The following is an 18,268-nucleotide window of genomic DNA, read 5'->3' as shown; positions in this document are numbered from 1 at the left end:
GGTAATCTCGTTCTGAGATGCATTAACAGGGGTGATGTAAGTCAGACATGGGATGCAATTTCTGTGCTTTACTCAAGACTGGTAAGGTATCATTTGGAATCTATTTTGAGGCACCACACTTTAAGAAAGATAAAGACAAATCGGGGTAGTGGGAAGAAGGGAGAGGAGAGGACTTGCCTTTGAGTATGGAGGGGAAAGGGAAGGGATTCCTACCTGCTTTGGGCACTTTAAAAAAAGTCTCCAGAGGCTAACATGAGAATGATAGTTCCAAAACCTTAGTTGGTTTCTTGAGCAAACAAATATATCATGCTGACTGTGAGGCTTTTAATGCAGATATTCAAATTATTCTTTGAGAATGCCATGATGCAACATGTCTGTCTCTCCTACAATATCCTTAGTCATCTTGCAGTACAGATTCTTCATTCAGGAAGTACTTAAAAAATAGTCTTCCAAGGAAACTAATGCTGAATTGCTGGCATTTCCTAAAATAATTGCATTCCATACATTAAAGGAAAAGATTTATGCACAGATATTTTGGGAAGGCTGATGTGCAGATGATGTGAAAATGAATGACAGTTATGTATACATTTGAATTTTTCAGATAGATTTTGTCCTCTGAAGGTGGGAGTGAAGTGACTTCAGTTTTTTAAAGCCCTGGTCATTCTGTAGAATGGAGTAATCAAGAATTATAGCTGGCTTAGCTATCTATATCCAGAACACATAATCACCAGACCAAACAACACATTATAATATCCAGGGTTCATTTACCTGCTCATCTACTCATGGCATTTATACCATCACCTGCTCACAGCACCCCTCTGCTGTCTAATTTGGACAGACAGGGTAATTCTATATGAACGAATGAATGAACACATTTGACAACAATTCCAGAAAAACACAAAAGCGTGGACAGTATGCTTTAACCTCCATGGAAATTCTACTACTGGATTTAAACAATAAAAAGTTAAAAAAAACAACATGAACACAAAATTGTGGAACAAACAATCATTGACTGGTTAAGTATGGTTTCAAAATGAACTCTGAGTTCTCATCCCATTACCATAGCTTTTATAATCCTTATGTCCCTCACTGGATAAACTGCTTTGTTTAGCTCTTTTGATCTCTTTGACACACATTCACCTCACACCAAAACTACCCCTTTCCCTTTCCTTGTATTTAAATTACTTTATTCCTTTCTATTTATTGCCTCTGCTCCCTGAGAATTCACTCACTGCAGTTGACAGAGTAGTCTGTTGCTTACAAAAGCTTATGCCTTTTTGAACAAGGTAGTTTCTAAGTTACCACCTTGTCCTGCCTTATCCTCATGTAGGGATCACTTGGGTGCCATATGAATGCCTTATGACACTGCATAAGGTGGCATATAGAAGTGTGACTGCAGCAGAGATCATGGCTAGAGTGCTTTGACTATCCCAGCTATCAACAGTCCTTGGGGACTACTCCATCCAAGTGACATTCACTTTCGTCCTTCTTCACATACCCTGGAGTGCTTTTCTGGTGCAGTTGAGTATATAACCCACAAGCCTTTTCCATATTCTCCTTGGAATCTATCAGGTCTGTTAAAGTAGAACTATGGACTTCTTTGCAATCCCAGTGGGCTGGGTCTGGAGACTGGGTCTGGAGACTGGGTCTGGAGACTGCACTGTCCCATTAAGATCTGAATTGAGTTAAGATTTTGGCTGTAAAAATACTGAAATATATACTGGCAGTGCTCTGAGGCTGCAGAATGTGTTATTAGGGGAAGAACTGTAGGCAGCAGCCCAAGTGAGTACCTTAGAAACAGATATGCAATAAATCCAATTTCCCATAATAACAGCCAGGCAAATAGGTGATTATCTATTTAATTCAATATATAAAGGGAAAGTAGGTGAATCTTAGCAATTCTGAAGCAACTGACTGCCAAGTGAATCTAAAACATCTATTATTATCTTTATTTACTTATTTTAGACTACCAAGGTCTCAACTGAGTTTGGGGTCTCGGTGTGCTAGGCACTGCACAAGCACATTTTATGAATCATCACCTGACCCAGATATGATTACAATCTAAATAGGCAAGACAAATGGAGAGTGAGGATAAAAAGGAAGCATTATTAATTCCCTTTTACAGATGGGTAACTGAGGCATGATGAGATAAAGTGATATGGTTACATAACACAATTAAGTTGTGGCAGAAAGAGGAAAGGAACTCATTTTTTTCAATGCTAATCAAGTGCCAGAACCTGAAGAGGAAGAAGACTCTTTCTTTTGGAAAAGAAATATTTCTTCCCCAGCTCTAGAATTTCTCCCCAGTCTTCTCATCTAAAAGCATTGGTGTGCAGTGCTGCCTTTGAGTCTCAAAATAATGTGTGTCAGCTTTAGTTCCTCCTTTGAGGTACCCTGTTACCCATGGGAATGATGTTAAGGTTTAATTTCCTCTTCTCCCTTGGCTGCCTTACATGGATTTGGGGACTTGAAGCTAGATCAAGGAGAGCAGTGTAGGAGGGAAGTTCTCTGCAGCTGATCCACAGTTATAGAAACTGAATGAGCTATGTTGCCTGCCTACCAAAAGCAAAACTAGATGAAAACTTTGATACAGAACTGTCAGCCAGGGACACAGTAAGTCCTAAGAGACTCCTTCTAATAACCACTATAACAGTGGCCAGATATCCTGGTCATGACTTCCTGCCCACCGAATTTAGGGGATGGTATATGAATGGTATATGATCCTGTGTCCTCTTTCACCTTTACTTGACTCTTAAAGCAGGGAGGTCAAATGTACAATCTATGGGCCGGGTCTGGTCCACAGAACTAGGTCACATCTGGCCCACAGCTTTGATGGTGGGGATCTTCCTGTGCCTGTAGCCAAGTGTTCAGGTGAGAGATGGGACACTAAAGCTCCAGCATCTTCATGGGAAGAAACCTGGCACCATGGCTTGTTTCCATGACAGCAGCCAAGTGCCCATGCTGCCTGGCTTCTTCCTGCTGGGTCCCTGACCAAGAGGCAAAGGATCCATAGGCCCAGTCTGGCCCACAAGGCTGTCCTGGCACCATCCACCTAGCCTGTCACTGATCTTGCACCACTCATCTGGCCATGGAGCCAGACAAGTTTGAAACCCCTTTCTTAAAGAATCCAGGTGCTCAGATCCTTAAGAAACTAGAAACAATTTGAATTTATTACTCAAGCTCCAAAATGCACAAAGAGAAACAAATCTTTTTGATACCACAAAAATTGACCCTATGATAGGACTCAATGTACATTTCTACAACCATTTATTTAATGCCAAATACCTATTTATTATCATGAAGTACCTAGGAAAAATCCATTCTTTCCCACACTAATTGTGTGTCAAGAAAACAAATTAACATAAGCGAGTAGTGTGGTAGCTTACTTCGCAAATTCTTCATTTGCAGAGTAGGTGGTTCTAACTCTACATGCAGTAGATCACAAGCTAAGTTTAGCGTTATATGACTAGCCTATTCCTACTGGATTTTGGCCATATCACAAATTTATTGCAAAGGTTGGCGGAAATGGAACACAAATAAGTCTCCTTGCTTGAAAAGCATCTATTCTTAGTTAGTAGCATTGTTCATTTTTAATGTTAGTTTTGTCAAAACCCCATTCATATTACTTTTGATGTGCAAGTCCTAAATGACTAATAGTTCTGATTTGAATGTATGGCCTATACAAAGCAATGAAAGGCCCACATACAGGAGACGTGGGCATTGCCACATTAAATCCTACATCCCACATCCATCTTGCAACACATCCTGCTGTGAGTAGATATATAACCACAGTTTCTTGAGATTCTTATTTAAACCTCTAATAGTTTGGATATAAGTTAGAAATACAATAAAGGCCATGTGTTCAATCCTGTTCCTATTGCAATCACTGACTTCTGGATGGGTGGGACAGGGCCTAAAATTTAAAATCTTGACACATTGGAAGTGCCCACTGGCTTCAGTAAGCATTTCTTATATAGACAGGGGAAGTGGGGTTGGGGGGCCTTAGGCTGTTGGGGACAGGCACAATGGAGGGTAAGGTGGAGGAGGGTGGGGGACAGGCAGCAGGGAGAAAGCTGCCTGCATCTCTCACTGCCTGCCACCTACCACCTGCCTCCTTACTGCCTGTCCCCCACTGCTCGCCCTCTTAGTGCCCCCCACTGCTTGCCCTACCACATGCCCATCTACTACCTCTCCCACACCACCTAGCCCCCTACAGCCCTCCTCATCACCTCTCCCCCTATCACCTGCCATAGGGGGGGAAGGGTAAATTTAAAATGATACTCCAATAATGAGACTCCATACATGGAAAATTATAACAACTGTATAAATTTTCTATTTCTAGAATATAATCACAGACTACCTGAAGCGGGGTTCAAAAGAGAATGGAGCTAGACTGTTCTCAGTGGTGGCAGATGACAGAACAAGGAGCAATGGTCTCAAGTTGCAGCAAGGGAAGTTTAGGTTAGATATTAGGAAAAATTTTCTTACTAGGGGAGTAGTAAAAACACTGAAACAGGTTACCCAGAGGTGATGGAAGCTCCATCCTTGGAGGTTTTCAAAACCAGGCTAGACAAAGCTTTGGCTGGGATGATCTAGTTGGTGATGGTCCTGCTTTGAGCAGGGGTTGGACTAGATGACCTCCTGAGGTCCCTCCCAACCCAAAATTTCTATGATTCTAAATCTTTGGGGTCATCTTAAATTCAGGGTCATCTTGTGTTTAGGTAAAGATGGTATATGAATAGTCCTACTAAAGTCAATTGAAGAAACAAAATACATCAATGGAACTATCTACATACTTCGCATTAGGTATTTGCTCAAGTACCTGACTGAATCAAGGCCTAAGTAGCCAAACAAACTCTTTGCATAGAAGTGAAGCCAGTGTACTTTACTTGAATGTTAAATACTGTTTCATTTGATTTAAAATTGTCAACCAAAGCTGAGTCAGTTGAATGCAAAATAATGGAGTAGAAGAGTTTTCTGTCTGTAAGTTCAGAAGTCAAGAGGATGGAAATATTTTCTCGCTCTCTCTTTTCCCTTGTGTATGTTTCACAACAAAAGGAAAATAATAAAAATATATTGGGATTCATCTTGTAAAAGCTGGATTTGCTATATTTTGCCTCTGAATCTTGGTCTTTTTGGAAGACCTTTTATTAATATTTTTGAGAAGCTATAGCATTAAAGAAAAGTATATACACTATAGTTACATTTAATTAAAAAAAAAGATTTTCAACTATACCAAAAGTACCATATGAAAGTGCTTAAATCAATATGAATAGTTTTTGCATGTTGTTTTTCCATGTTTAATGCAATGCAACTACAAGACAATAACAAAATAAAAAGCAGGCAACAAACCTAGCAATTTCATCAAGGAGTCCCATGATACCAAATTACAGTTTTTGGAAATCAAATCTTGCAAAGGATTGACTCCACTTGCTATAATGCGAAGTTCTCTATGTCCTGTATATTTTCCTCCACCGCAAGTTGTGCTGTTTTCACAAAACAAGGCCTTAAAAATGTAATTGTTTCCATAAATCACAGACATCAATTCCAAGTCCAAGATACACATTTTCATTTATTGGCATCACATGTGTAACATCACAAAAGTAACTAATTATGTTTTGTGTTTTCCTTGTCTATAGAATGTTTTGTTATATAATTTTAGTGCTTTTAATTTCTATACATTACTGCAGAGGTTAGCAACCTCAGGTATTATGGGTTATTTCCAATGGAGGAAAAATTATAAGAAATGAATCAGATGTTCTTTTGTGATACATTTTTGTGATTCCCACTTTTTTAAGCAAAGAAGGTCTAATATCCTATTTCCCTGAACACAGCAGAAACTGAACTGGAAAACCTGGGATGGTTTCTTTGCCCATAGTTACTAGTCTCTTTCAATCAGCACTAAACCTACAATCTAGCTCTGTGGCTTTTTTTCTCAGACAGATATAACCAAGTGCATCTGAGAGACTGTCTACTGCTTTCTTTCACAGGCACACAAGCCTTCACAGAACAACATAGATGAAGTTTTCCCCAGCCATGGGTACCTAGTGTCCTTGTTTCTGAGAGGCCCATGTATTTGTGGTAGGGGCCAATTATCAGCAAAGGTTAATAAAGGCTTTGTTGTGAATATAAGTAAATTGAATGATGATTTGAAAAATACACAGTTAAAAAGTACTATAGTTTAGTCAATATTAGAATGGATTGTGATTAACTCTGGCATCTTAATCACAGAACTAGAGAATCCTAGTTAATTATGCAGGAAATATAGTTCAATGTAGAAAGTTACAAGTTTTAATATCTGACTACCTCTGGTATGCAGGTCATTTGTTCCCTATTTTAAACTAGTTTTAACTTCTCAGGGAAAAAAACTCTAGTCATTATGGACAGACCAAGTAAGAAACAGAGAATTAAAGAAGGTGTTAAGCTACATGAACAATAAGACAAAAAAAATAATGGAAAAGGATGGCATATGCCATTCTGTATGTTGACATTCGAAACTCACCTTAGCTACTGAATTTACTTGGGGTCACATAAGCTTAAAAAGATAGTGCATGTAATATTTATAAACATATAAAAATGGCAATGAAAATAATTCATTAGAGATTGGAGTGAGAGGGGTGTACATAACAGGGGAAATTAAAAGGCCTAGAACTATACAAATCAGAAAGGAAAAAGGCAGTGTGAAATACAATAGAGCTATGTATATGGTTCAAAGAAAGCTGGCTTTGAATCCCTGTTTATGCTTTCCTAATATAATTGAACAAGGATGCATTCTGTGTAATTAAACAGTAAATTTGACATGCACAGAAGGAAATCAGTTTTCTCTCATAATGAAAAATAACTTGTGGAACTCATTGATGCAAGAAATTGAGGCAAAAAGCTTAGTATGGTTCAGGAGCAGATTACAATGCAGAGTATGAATAAGACAAGACTGCAATTACACAGGACAGAATAAAACAACAAAAACCATAAATCCTAATTCTTTCAAGCATAAGCAATCCACCCTCTGGGAATAAGAGAACATTTCCCCATATTATTATTACTGTTGTTGTGGTTGTGGTTGTTACTTACTACTACTACTACTATAACTACCACTTCTATAGTGGTCCTTGGAGGCTATAGTATAGGTACATGGAAGGAGTTTAAAGCACTCTTATTGGAATCTCCAGAACTTTCCATTATTAGAGGCAGGATGCTAGACCAGATAGATAATTGGTATGTCCCAACATATCATTTCTTATGATCCCACAGAAGAATTTAAATTAAGCAAAAAAATCCCCAAAATAACATTCTGCAGTATACACTAAAGTCAGTGCCTCTACAGAAATTAGGGTCAAGGGATTGCCCCTCTCTTGCTCATACAAAGTACTGTCTCCTGTAGTTAAATCATTACAGTACTTTGTTATAACTGAATTGGACTTGGGACTATTTCAGAATTTGTAAGTCCTGCCACCAGCTCAAGATACACTTAAATAAAATAAAAACAATATCATCAACAAATTATCACTGGCAGAAGCAGTGAAGTCTAAGTGTAGTGTAGGTCCAACATACCACATTTACTCATATGCCATACACTCCCAATAAGACGCACACCTTGTTTTGGTATGGCAGAATAAAGAAAAAAAATTTTTTTTGAGAATCTTAACTGTCACAGCATGGCGTAACCATGGCTGAATGCTAGCTGCATGCAGGAGGGTGGTGTGTCACTCACAACTTAGTGTCATTCACACTCTCCTTGCAGCTCTGGAGCTTCAGGTTTAACCTTAACAGGGAGAGGGTAAATGACACTGAGAAGTGGACTCTGCCCCTCTTGCATGGGGCAGGGAGGAGAGAAAAGCTCATGGCATCTATTCCAGCATCCCCGTGCTTCTATTCAGGTGCAGAAATCAACTTCTTTGCTTAAACAATACAATTCTGGGGGAAAGTTGCACATGGTATGAGTAAACACAGTAGTTTTTGGATACTAAATAATTTTTAAAATAGAATATTTTAGCAGTATTTTTCTGTTTAAAAATCACAACAGGAGAACATGTTACACTCCATGTTAGATTATAGGATCTACCTGGAGTAACACATAGCTCATTCATTGACTTTTGGTGCAGCAAAGTCCTGAGTATGTTGTTGAAAGGCTAGCAAAAACACCAAGATGTTCAAGTAACTTTAAGTATTTAAGTTGTCCCATTGAATAAAGGTGTTATTTGCATGCTAAAGTTAAGCATGTGCTAAAGTCTCTGTTGGACTCAGACAGGTTGCTTAGTAATGTCAGAACTGTTCATGATCAAGTCCAACAAGAGACCCGAGAGGGATTTTCATTGCTCTGTGGCAGTGGGCCAGTGGGCCTCAACACCCTAGCGTGCAATAAGAGTCTTTAAGGGTGTTGCAGGGTGTCACAGGTGCTGCACAATATTAGCAGTTTGGTGTGCAAGCACCTACATAAGCTCCACAAGATGAACCCAGAGATTTCAAATAGGAACCCATAGAGCTAAAAACATTGTGACCTGTTGTGGTCATTCTAGGTTCTTTGCAAAAGAAGAATTACTCTATTATTTTTCCATAGTTAAAAAACCGAGAAAACAAAGAGCTCCCATGTTCCAAGGGTGCCTTGAGTCTAACCACTGCTGTAGACAGTGCACAGAAGTAGGCATTTAGCACCATCCTTTCAACTGCTGTATTAGAGGGTTGCACAGTGTGCTCCTTTCTGCAGGACATGGGCAGAGAAAATAAAGAAGCAGCAAGCTATAGGCCCACCTCCTCCTTGCCTTTACTTTCTAGATACTTCTGGGATAATTTATACCCCCAGAAATACAAAATAGGCATCATTCCTGTGGTCTACCTCTACCTGTAGGATGGGGGTTGTGTATGTCCTTACCTTTATTTTATATCTCAGACTTTGCACCCTAAAACTAAGGACAAACTAGATTTTTGGTGTCTGTAGCTATACATAACCAAATATATGTATGAAGAGATTTGTAACATAGGGTTGAATGCAAATTGTGTAATGCAGAGGCTGCTGGTTGCTATGGTATTCCAGTGAAATAAAGAGTAGTAGCAAAAAAGTGTCATAAATACTTGTATGCAAAAGGACCTCAAGCAGAAACATAATGTGGTGAATATATGTTACATCTAAGAAGCATTGGCTGGATGCATCTACGAGATGTTTACTGAAGAGTAGCCTAATTAGCTCTGCAGTAGAGTCTCAGTGTCTACACATTCGGCCCTATTACACCACAGTAAACTAATAAATGCCACCACAGGTTAATACTTGTAAATACAAGTACTGTCCTGTGGCGGGGTTTTTTTCTGCACTGCAATGCACATGTAGGCACTGACAGAGCTGGCTGGGGCATAAGGGTACTTCAGTGTGGGGGCTGCCTGCCGGCTAGCCTGGCATCGGAGCAACCTCATGCCCCAGCCAGCACCTCCATAGCATGTTGAGTCAGGTTGGCACAGCCCCGTGTTGGCAGGCTGACCCTCCAGGCCCCCTGCCAGTCAGGGCTCCTCCAACCCAGTTCAGCATGCTGCGGTCCTGGGTGTACATTCAAACACAACACCCAGGAGCAACAAACTCCATCATGAACTGCGCCAGAGTTTATTGCTGTGCATCAACAGCATGTGTAGACACATCCACTGAGGGGCAAAATTGAATGATACAAACACTATTATGCAATCTTTTTCTAAGGGCTGAAATTATTTAAATTCATTAAGAAAGCTCAAAGATTCAGAGGAATTTGAAGTCAGTGAGGACATTTGTGGGGAACTGTCTCTTATCTAATCAGTGGTGATGTGTAGAGGGTACATGGGGGTGCATGTGCACCCCCTGTCAGGCTGTGCTCCCCACTTAGGTGGCAGGCAGGGGATGGGGCAGTCAGAGCATTGGTACCCCCTTGAGAGCACTGGCTGGGGAGTGGGAGCACTGGATGAAGCATCCGCTTCCAGGTAAGTGTGACTGGCCGCAGAGGGACTCCCCCCCCGCCCCCCGCCAGTTGCTGACTGGTTGCTGGGGAGGGGGGGGGGTGTGCGCACATGTCGTCCATGTATCTAATCATGTAATGGTAGTTTTGTGATATGGACAAATATCTGTTAGAGCTGAAACTTCTCTCACCAACTCTTATTGCTAATACTCAAATGAAATAAGGATTTTAGAGGCAGACAAGCTACTACCCTGATCCATTTCCTTTACCCCTCATGTAAGTTTATTTGGGAACAATATTCATTATCTTATACACTTCTTGAATAGAATAACTTGCTGAACTCCAGTTACAAAACACTTACACTTGTCTGCTTGAAGCTGACATACAGTGACACCCTCAGTTGACTAAACTGGATGCTAGAGAAGAGTGAATTGAAATTAATGCCTTAATTTAATACTGCATTTTTTCCCACTAGTGATCTCATATCTATATGTTCTAGTCGTGTAGAGAGAAAAGCAGATACTGAAGTACTGTGATGGGAAAATAAATTTGTTCCTCAATAAAAACTAGGATTACCTTGTAAGTGATATCTCCAGTTTGAGTGTGCTACTAAATTGCTCATATTTTTCAGGGGATTAGATAAAATAGCTGAAAGTGTTCAAAACTGCTGTGAATGTAGCTCTTTTTCTCTGCTTATTAATCTATAGCTAATAAACCTAGTTCTGTGAGTGTATATGTTATTCAGAATTTAGCTATATAATCTGAGCATTTTTCAGCACCTTGGCTGGTTGTGAACTCTTCTGTTTGACTGTTCGTTATTTTTGGCAAAGTTGCATTATCTGAGTTGCAAAGTGCTTTCTCTGCTCCCTGACTGAATCCTTTAAAACTGGAGATTGATGACCAGTCTTAGCCAACACATCATAAAGTTACAATGCTGAAACGATTCCAGGAAACTGCTGAGTCATTATCTTTATTTTATAGAAATATTATACTAGGTTTCAGAAGATCCAATCATTTTGGGGCTTCATTGTGGTGGATGTCTTTTATATGTAAGAAGAGAGTACTTCTTCCTCAAAACAGCTTTGAACTAACTGCTGTACTCTCATAAAACCTCACTGAAGTCCATGAGGTACTACATAAGTGTAGCAAGCCATGATTTGCAGGTTGTCAATCCAAGATTCACAACTCCTGGAGCCAAGACAGCTCCCCCCACATCCTGGGGCTTGGGGCCAGCCCTGCTCTCCCTGTGGCTGGGAAGGAGCTGCTCCCAGAGCCAGGACAGCTCTCTCCCACCCCCAGAGTTTGAGGGCTTAGCCAGGCAGCCTTTGTGGCCCCCTGCTGCCTGGGCTGACCAGGAGCAATTTGCTCCCAGTCAGTGTCTACACATGCACTTCTGAGCATTAGTTAATGCACTGTTTTTCTAGTATCTGTATGTATTGGTACTAGCAAACAGTGCATTAGACTAATTTAATGCACAGTAATTGCCAGCAAGGTGTAGACAGTGATGCTTTATTGTGCATTAGATTAGTCTAATGTGCAGCAAAGTTTCTCGTGTAGACCCACCCACAGTGATTAACATGTGAGCAGCTCAAAGTCTGCCATGTAACGAGGCCCTCAGTGACAGTGCTCCTCATTTACCTTTGTCTTTATGAAGCATCTCACAGTTTCTTTATTTTTGATTAGCCTACAAAAACATATGGCTCATCACCCTCTTTTCCAGTTAATAAATCAAGGATTGATATTTTCCAAATAGTACTGAAAAGAGATTCATTTATCAATGAATGATTCCTAGTAGGAATTAGTGTGGTATCATACTGTAAACCTTTGCCCAAGTTGAACATCAATTGTTTTCTTCTATTCTTTTCTTGTGGTGGATTTTTCTTTTTGTTTGATCTTTGGAAGGAAAGTTGTAACTTACCTCATTTCTAATTTATGGCAAAATTTTACTACCTACTCTGTGCAACTTAGGCTAAAAGTTTTTCTTCTTCTGAAAGTCTGTTAACATTTGTTTATTTATTTTGGAATAAATTTACTCTAACTCCTTCTTTGTCCACTATTCTGGTTCCATTTGCTAAATACTACCATAGACTAGGAAGATATTCCATACTTTTACTACATAGGAACAGTTACCCCTGTTATATTACATTTACCTAGTAATGTATATGTCTCTAATTATTGTTTACATTGATTTATTTGCTACTGAAGTAATATTCAATAGTCTACCACAGATTCCTGCCCCCTTTAGGGAAGGGGAATCCCTAACTCCTTCCAACTCGGAGACCTTAGCCTTGCAATCCCTGACCCTTCCTGGTTTTCCGTGGCCCTGCCTCAATCAAGGAACTGCATTCTAGTTCAGCTCCTGAGAGGGAATTTGCCTCTTGTTAAAGAGAGAAATATACCCTGAAGTTCCAAGCAGCAAAACAGAAAGTTCCTCTTCAATGAAGACAAAGGCCACCCAGCCAGAGGTTCTCTGTCCCCCTCCCAAGTGTGAAGCAGCCCATCTATTCACAAGCCAGCCTGCATAGAGCTGAGCACCACAAAGTTGCTCACTTGTTTCCTCAAAGCCCAGAGCCCCAAAGCTGCTCAGCTGGTATCTCTCTTCAGACCACCACCCACCAGCCAACACATCACCCTGCACTGTCCACTGTCATGTCTCCCTGGAGCCTCCTCAATGTCACCAGCAATCCCGCCTTTGCTGTAGTTTCAACGAAGCTATTCAAGTCTCTGTTGATGCTGAAGATCTACCAATTTTTGTCCCTGCTCTAGGCAGCTCTGGCACTTAGCAAAGCCTCTATTAAGACTTTATTCCCCATGCGCAGGCTAATCAGGGAAATCAAGGAAATGGGCACAAAACATTAGTAAAACATCAACACATTTTAAACAGAAAATTACAATAAAACCTATAGTTTGTCACATCCTGTAGATCCCAGCATCACACCTAGTTTCTATGTGAAGATAGGTACAATGTTTGCTGCTCTTCAGTCCTTGGGATAGCCTCAGAATTTAGTGGGAGTTTACATGTTTTGTTAGCATCTCTCTCTATCTGATATTAATGGCTTTGATTCAGCAAAGTATTATTCATGTCCTTTAATCTAAATGCATGCTTAAGTTATAGATTGGGTATAGTGACTTCAAACGTCAAGGGGAACACCATCTACTTAGAAATCTATCAGTTTCTTTGAGCCTCTCCTCTCTAACTCCTCAGTCTCCAAGACTTCATCTTTATTAGCTAAGTATTTCCCCAGCATGCATAGTAGTGCAAATACATCTCTTAGCTTCTCTGCAAAGTCCTTTCCCCCTTCAATGTTCTTTTTGCATCCTGGTTCTCCAACGTTTTTCATAGGCTGCTTACTCCTGTAGCAATTCTTCGGCTTACCCACGCTCTGAACCTCCTACCAAAACCTGACTCGATATTATTTGGTATTATTCTTCCATACTACTAGCTTATTTTGGATCAACTTCCCATTTTCTATTGGAGTGTTTAAAAAAGACACTCTTTTTTAATACCTTGCCATTCAACCTAATGGAATAGGCATTTTTCCTTCTTGCTTCTGTTGTTCAAGGGGATGTAAACTTTTGAGTCATTAATAGCTCACTGAAATAGATTCCATGCTGAATCCATACAGAGCTATTGTAGTTCCTTTTCTTGGAATAGTGATTTACTTCACTTTTTGTAAGTGTGTTAAACTGGGGTGGGGACAGAGAAGCAAAGGAACCAAAGATATGGGGTACTAGGAAATGAATGTGTGTAAATGCATGAGAAAATATTTGGGTGCAAAACAAGTCAAGTAGCTGAATGATTTAGCTGAAAGCCACAAGATTAGGAAGCAGAGGGCTTCAATGTCAAGTGGCATTCTCCATTAAGTTAAAAAGATTGCCTCTATGTTCTGTGTAAGTTCTTCCCATCCAACCCTGGCCTGCATTTACACACTAGGCCAGGGGTCAGCAACCCCTGGCGCACGTGCTGAGCATGGCACACAAGGCCATTTTGCTCGGCACACCACCACCAGTCCAGGGTCTAAGCAGCTGCTGCCAGCCACAGAGCCCAGGCTGCTCCCAGCAGGCAGCTGGGAGGCTGTAAGCCTTGCTGCAAGCAGACTGGGCTCTGTGGGCCACCTGCAGCTGCAAGGCTGCAAACAGCCGTTCTGGGCTCCGGCATGTTGGCACTCCAGCACTTTCCAAGGTAGACATTGTGGGTTTTTTGGCACTCTGGCCAAAAAACGTTGCCTACCCTTGTACTAGGTGCTTCTCCAAAGACACTTTACTACAAAGGTGACTAAGTAGCTCTGCAGTAAAGCATCACTGTCTACACATGCGGTGCTATTAGGCCAGAGCAAACTAATTAACTCTGCCATAGGATAGTACAGCCCGACTCAAGTACTATTCTAAGGCAGAGTTATTTGCTCTGCTGCAATGCACATGTAGACAGTGACTGGGGTATGAGGATGCTACCGTGTGGGGCTGCATGTCAGCTAGCCCTGCACTGTAGCACACTTGTGCCTCAGTCAGCCCCTCCACATCATGTTGAGTTGGGCAGGAGCAGCCCCAGGCTGGCAGGCAGATCCCCTGGGCTTCCTGCCAGCTGGGGTTGTGCTGCCCTGGCTCAGTGTGCTGTGCTTGCAGGTGCATTTGCAAATGCTGTGCCCAGGAGCAATAACTTCTGGCACAAACTGTGCTGTAGTTTATTGCTTTGCATTAATAGACATGTCCACTGTGGAGTAATTGCAGGCACATGGACTTATGCCCACAATTAACAAAGTGTAGGGACTTACCGTGGCTCAGCTGCTCTGCTGTATTTGTTTCTAGATTATGGTCAGTGAAAGCTAAACCAAGCTAAGCCTGTTTTATTCAGAGAAAGGCTGCCCCAGTTTAGCCTTCACTGGGACAGGCACAGGGACAGTTACCATGAAGCAGCTGAGGCATGTTAAATCCTGGATCCCTGTTAATTACAGGCATATAAACACCAGCAACCATATGTATGAGGTTACACAAAATTATCCCCATTGTAAATGGGGTGGATCCTGACTAAAAACAGTTTAGATATAATTGAGGTGTAGCAACCCTCCCATGATCAGACAAGAATGCTATTGCTGGTTAATTGACCACTCACAGTCTAAGGGTGGGAATTCAGGGCTGTCTATAGTTGGCCAAGGGATTGATGGGTAGTTCTGGAGACCTCACGTGGATGATGTTTCTACAGAAAAAGTGATATATGCATTTTGCACATCACACTTTTAAGGAAATCAGGATAAATGTTCTGTTGAGAAACAAGTTAACTCAATGTTGTGTTTCTGCCTTAGTGCTTTCCCAAGCACTAAGGCAGAAACACCTTAGTGTTTGACTTAGTTTCAAATTCACTTTGTGAATTTGTTTGACTTTCCAATTCATATTTTCTGTACAATTTGGTTAGGTTTGAGGTTGTCCTGTTACTTTTGCTGTGGTGCATTGAAGCCCAATGCCAGCAAAGCCAAACATACTTTCAATCCAAACTGAGTTTTTCATCGATCTCAGTGACACCAGTAAGTTCTGTGAATATCAAATCACCTCAGCTATTAGACTTTTGAAAATATTTTTTGGTGCATTACACCAAAGGAACAAAGAGGCACAGAAAATAAACTGACTTTCCAAGATGTAGTTTCTCCAGGAAAGAATTATTCACTTTTAGGTCAAAAATTGCCAAAGGAAAAGAAAAAAAGACCAAGAACACAATTCAGCTCTGACATGGGTCAGCAGAGTTGTCCTTACTTCTAAAAAGGGATAAGTATGGCCTCATGTATTGGGGGAGGAAAGAAAGGTTCCAGTCTTCTTGGACTATGAGTACCTCTTATTTTTCCATATACGGATTGAAATCATATAACTTTAGGTTTAAAATGACTCTTTTTAAACTAAAGAAAGCAGTAGAAAAGAGCACATCTAATGTCTCTATGTGAGACTACATTCTTTATCTTTCCTGTAGCAAAATGGCAGCTACCTTTCCACAGGAGCAGAAAACTCAGAAATTTAAGAATAATGCAAAAATAATAAGGATTACAAGTATAATGTCATCAGTTTCATCTGGAAGGTTATACTTCATTCTTCACTAAAAGGCTGTACAAATTTCTTGTCTCATTTCTCAAGTTGGTGTTAAGGAGAACCTATAGGGTTTAATTATTTTCTCACACGTGTGTAAATCAGGAATAATTCCCTTCAAGTTAACAGACTTAAGCATGTGTAAAAATGTTGTAAGTGGGTACAAATCAGACTCAAGTTTGTCAGTCCAGCATGACATGTTAAGGGAAAATGTTCAGTGTTTTATTCTCAGTTGGTCTCTGTCTCTCTCCCTTCCACATTCATAACTAATGAAGTTTCTAATTTTTCTTTTTGTGATAAGGAAAACCTTGCAACTACTAATTGCTAGCTGTTAATTAATACAGACTTCCTATTTGGAGCTGTTATTTTGTGCTTGAGTCATATAAGCTGAGCAGTGTCTGAAGTCTGACTAAAATTTTCCCCTCCTTATGGAACAACAAGTCAGACAGCTTCTCTTTTATTTATAACAAAGTCATTTATGTGAGTCATACACAGAGTTACCTTCTGCTTCTTATCTTCCTCCTAATAGTGTAGATGCTAGAGTAGACTTTTGGAATGTACCCAAGAGTTCAGGAGTTTAAAGTTTAAACTGATAGCCTAAAGCTGTTTAATTTATTACTGAGAAATATTTTCCCAATGTAACTTAACTAAAATCTATTACAAATGATGCCACACAAAGATCTGGGATTTAACTAAGTCCATTTTACTCCTTAGAAAACACAAGTTATCAAATGAAATATTAGAATGTGTGTTTTCTAACAGAAAAACCTTGGCAGTATGTTTTAAAATGACTGTATTTTTAAAAGAACATCTTTAAAATAAATCATTTAGCCCCTTATGTATGTGAAATCCATGACATATCTGCATTTTCAACCCTTTTGTATTTCTGCTTTGGTCTTAGGAATTCCTTCATAGATATTCTACGGGCTATTCTGTTATCCTTGGAAATTCTCATTGAAGATCAAGAACTTCAGATAAATGGCTTCATTTTAATTATAGATTGGAGCAATTTCTCCTTCAAGCAAGCCTCCAAGCTAACACCTTCCATCCTCAAGCTGGCCATTGAAGGGTTACAGGTATGTAGAATGTGAGAGGTGCCTACATACCACCTGGGTTTTGTTACAGCAGTTACTGAGCCAGACACAGGTGTAAAAAACAATCAAAAAGTCATGGAAGTGCCATCCAGGTGTAGCTCAGCCTGAATTTCAGGTGTTTATATTTGACTATCTATTGCTTTAGTTTACATTGTAAATGATGGTTAACATAAGCATATATTACTTGGTGTAGCAATTAAGAATGATGCTTAGAGAATTGAGTTTTAATCCATCCGAGAACTCGTGGGGATTAAAAATCCTGCGACATCTGTTTTATGAAGCATGCAGTACATGTGTGGGTGCAGATGTATATGCAGGCTGTTGGAAGAAGGAGAGAACAGTTGTGCTTGTTAAGAGATAAAAACAGGGTGGAAACCATCTCTCAAAAGTTTTTGAGATTGGGAGAATGGTAAGAGGGAGGGAAGACTCCTTTTGGGAATCAAAGTATTGTCATCCAGACGCCTTTAATTTCCTGTGGAATGCTTCTTCCACACCTGACAAAACATCATACATTGCATTATTAGTCCAGTTCAGGGGAGGTATATGCACTTGACACATGTAGAAATAAGGGGCCCCTTGGGACTCCGAGCGGGGGGGCAGCAAAGGCACCAGTCGCAGGGCTCAAGTGCCTATATACTAATGCTAGGAGCATGGGAAACAAGCAGGATGAACTAGCGCTCCTGCTTGCACAAAACACCTACGACTTAGTAGGGCTAACGGAAACCTGGTGGGATTCGTCCCACAACTGGGCAGTACATATTGAGGGTTATAGATTGTACAGAAAGGACAGGGTGGGGAAAAAAGGGGGAGGGGTTGCGCTCTATGTCAATGAGCAATATACGTCAACCCTAATCAAGACGGAATCCAAGGATGAGGAAGTAGAAGGATTGTGGGTTAGGCTACATGGGGGGCAAAGAGAAAGGGATTTGGTGGTAGGGGTCTGCTACAGACCCCCACATCAAGGGAAAGAAATAGATGCGGGGCTCCTGAGGCAGCTCTCAGAGACCATAAAAGCTAAAGAGGCGGTAGTCATGGGGGACCTAAACTACCCAGACATCTGCTGGGAGACGCAGACGGCAAAGTCCCACCGTTCATGCAGGTTTCTAACCTGTGTACAGGACCTCCACCTGACACAGGAGGTACATGGTCCCACTAGGGGGAATGCCATACTGGATCTGGTATTGGCAACGGGGG

General features: G+C 40.6%; 1 protein-coding gene across 1 annotated transcript in view; it reads left to right on the top strand.

Moving 5' to 3' along the window:
• The window catches only part of CLVS1 (clavesin 1), a 150,362-nt gene that overhangs the window by 16,604 nt on the left and 115,490 nt on the right, over nucleotides 1–18,268 (top strand). Inside the window, exon 2 of the mRNA XM_006019128.1 lies at nucleotides 16,882–17,056. Coding sequence (XP_006019190.1) covers nucleotides 16,882–17,056 — 175 coding nt within the window. The remainder of the gene's footprint in view (nucleotides 1–16,881; nucleotides 17,057–18,268) is intronic.

Source organism: Alligator sinensis, unplaced genomic scaffold (genome assembly GCF_000455745.1).
Source record: "Alligator sinensis unplaced genomic scaffold, ASM45574v1 scaffold860_1, whole genome shotgun sequence".
NCBI classification, from domain to species: Eukaryota; Metazoa; Chordata; order Crocodylia; family Alligatoridae; genus Alligator; species Alligator sinensis.
The sequence above is the reverse complement of the archived record's forward strand: the minus strand, read 5'-3'. Positions and strand labels throughout refer to the sequence as shown.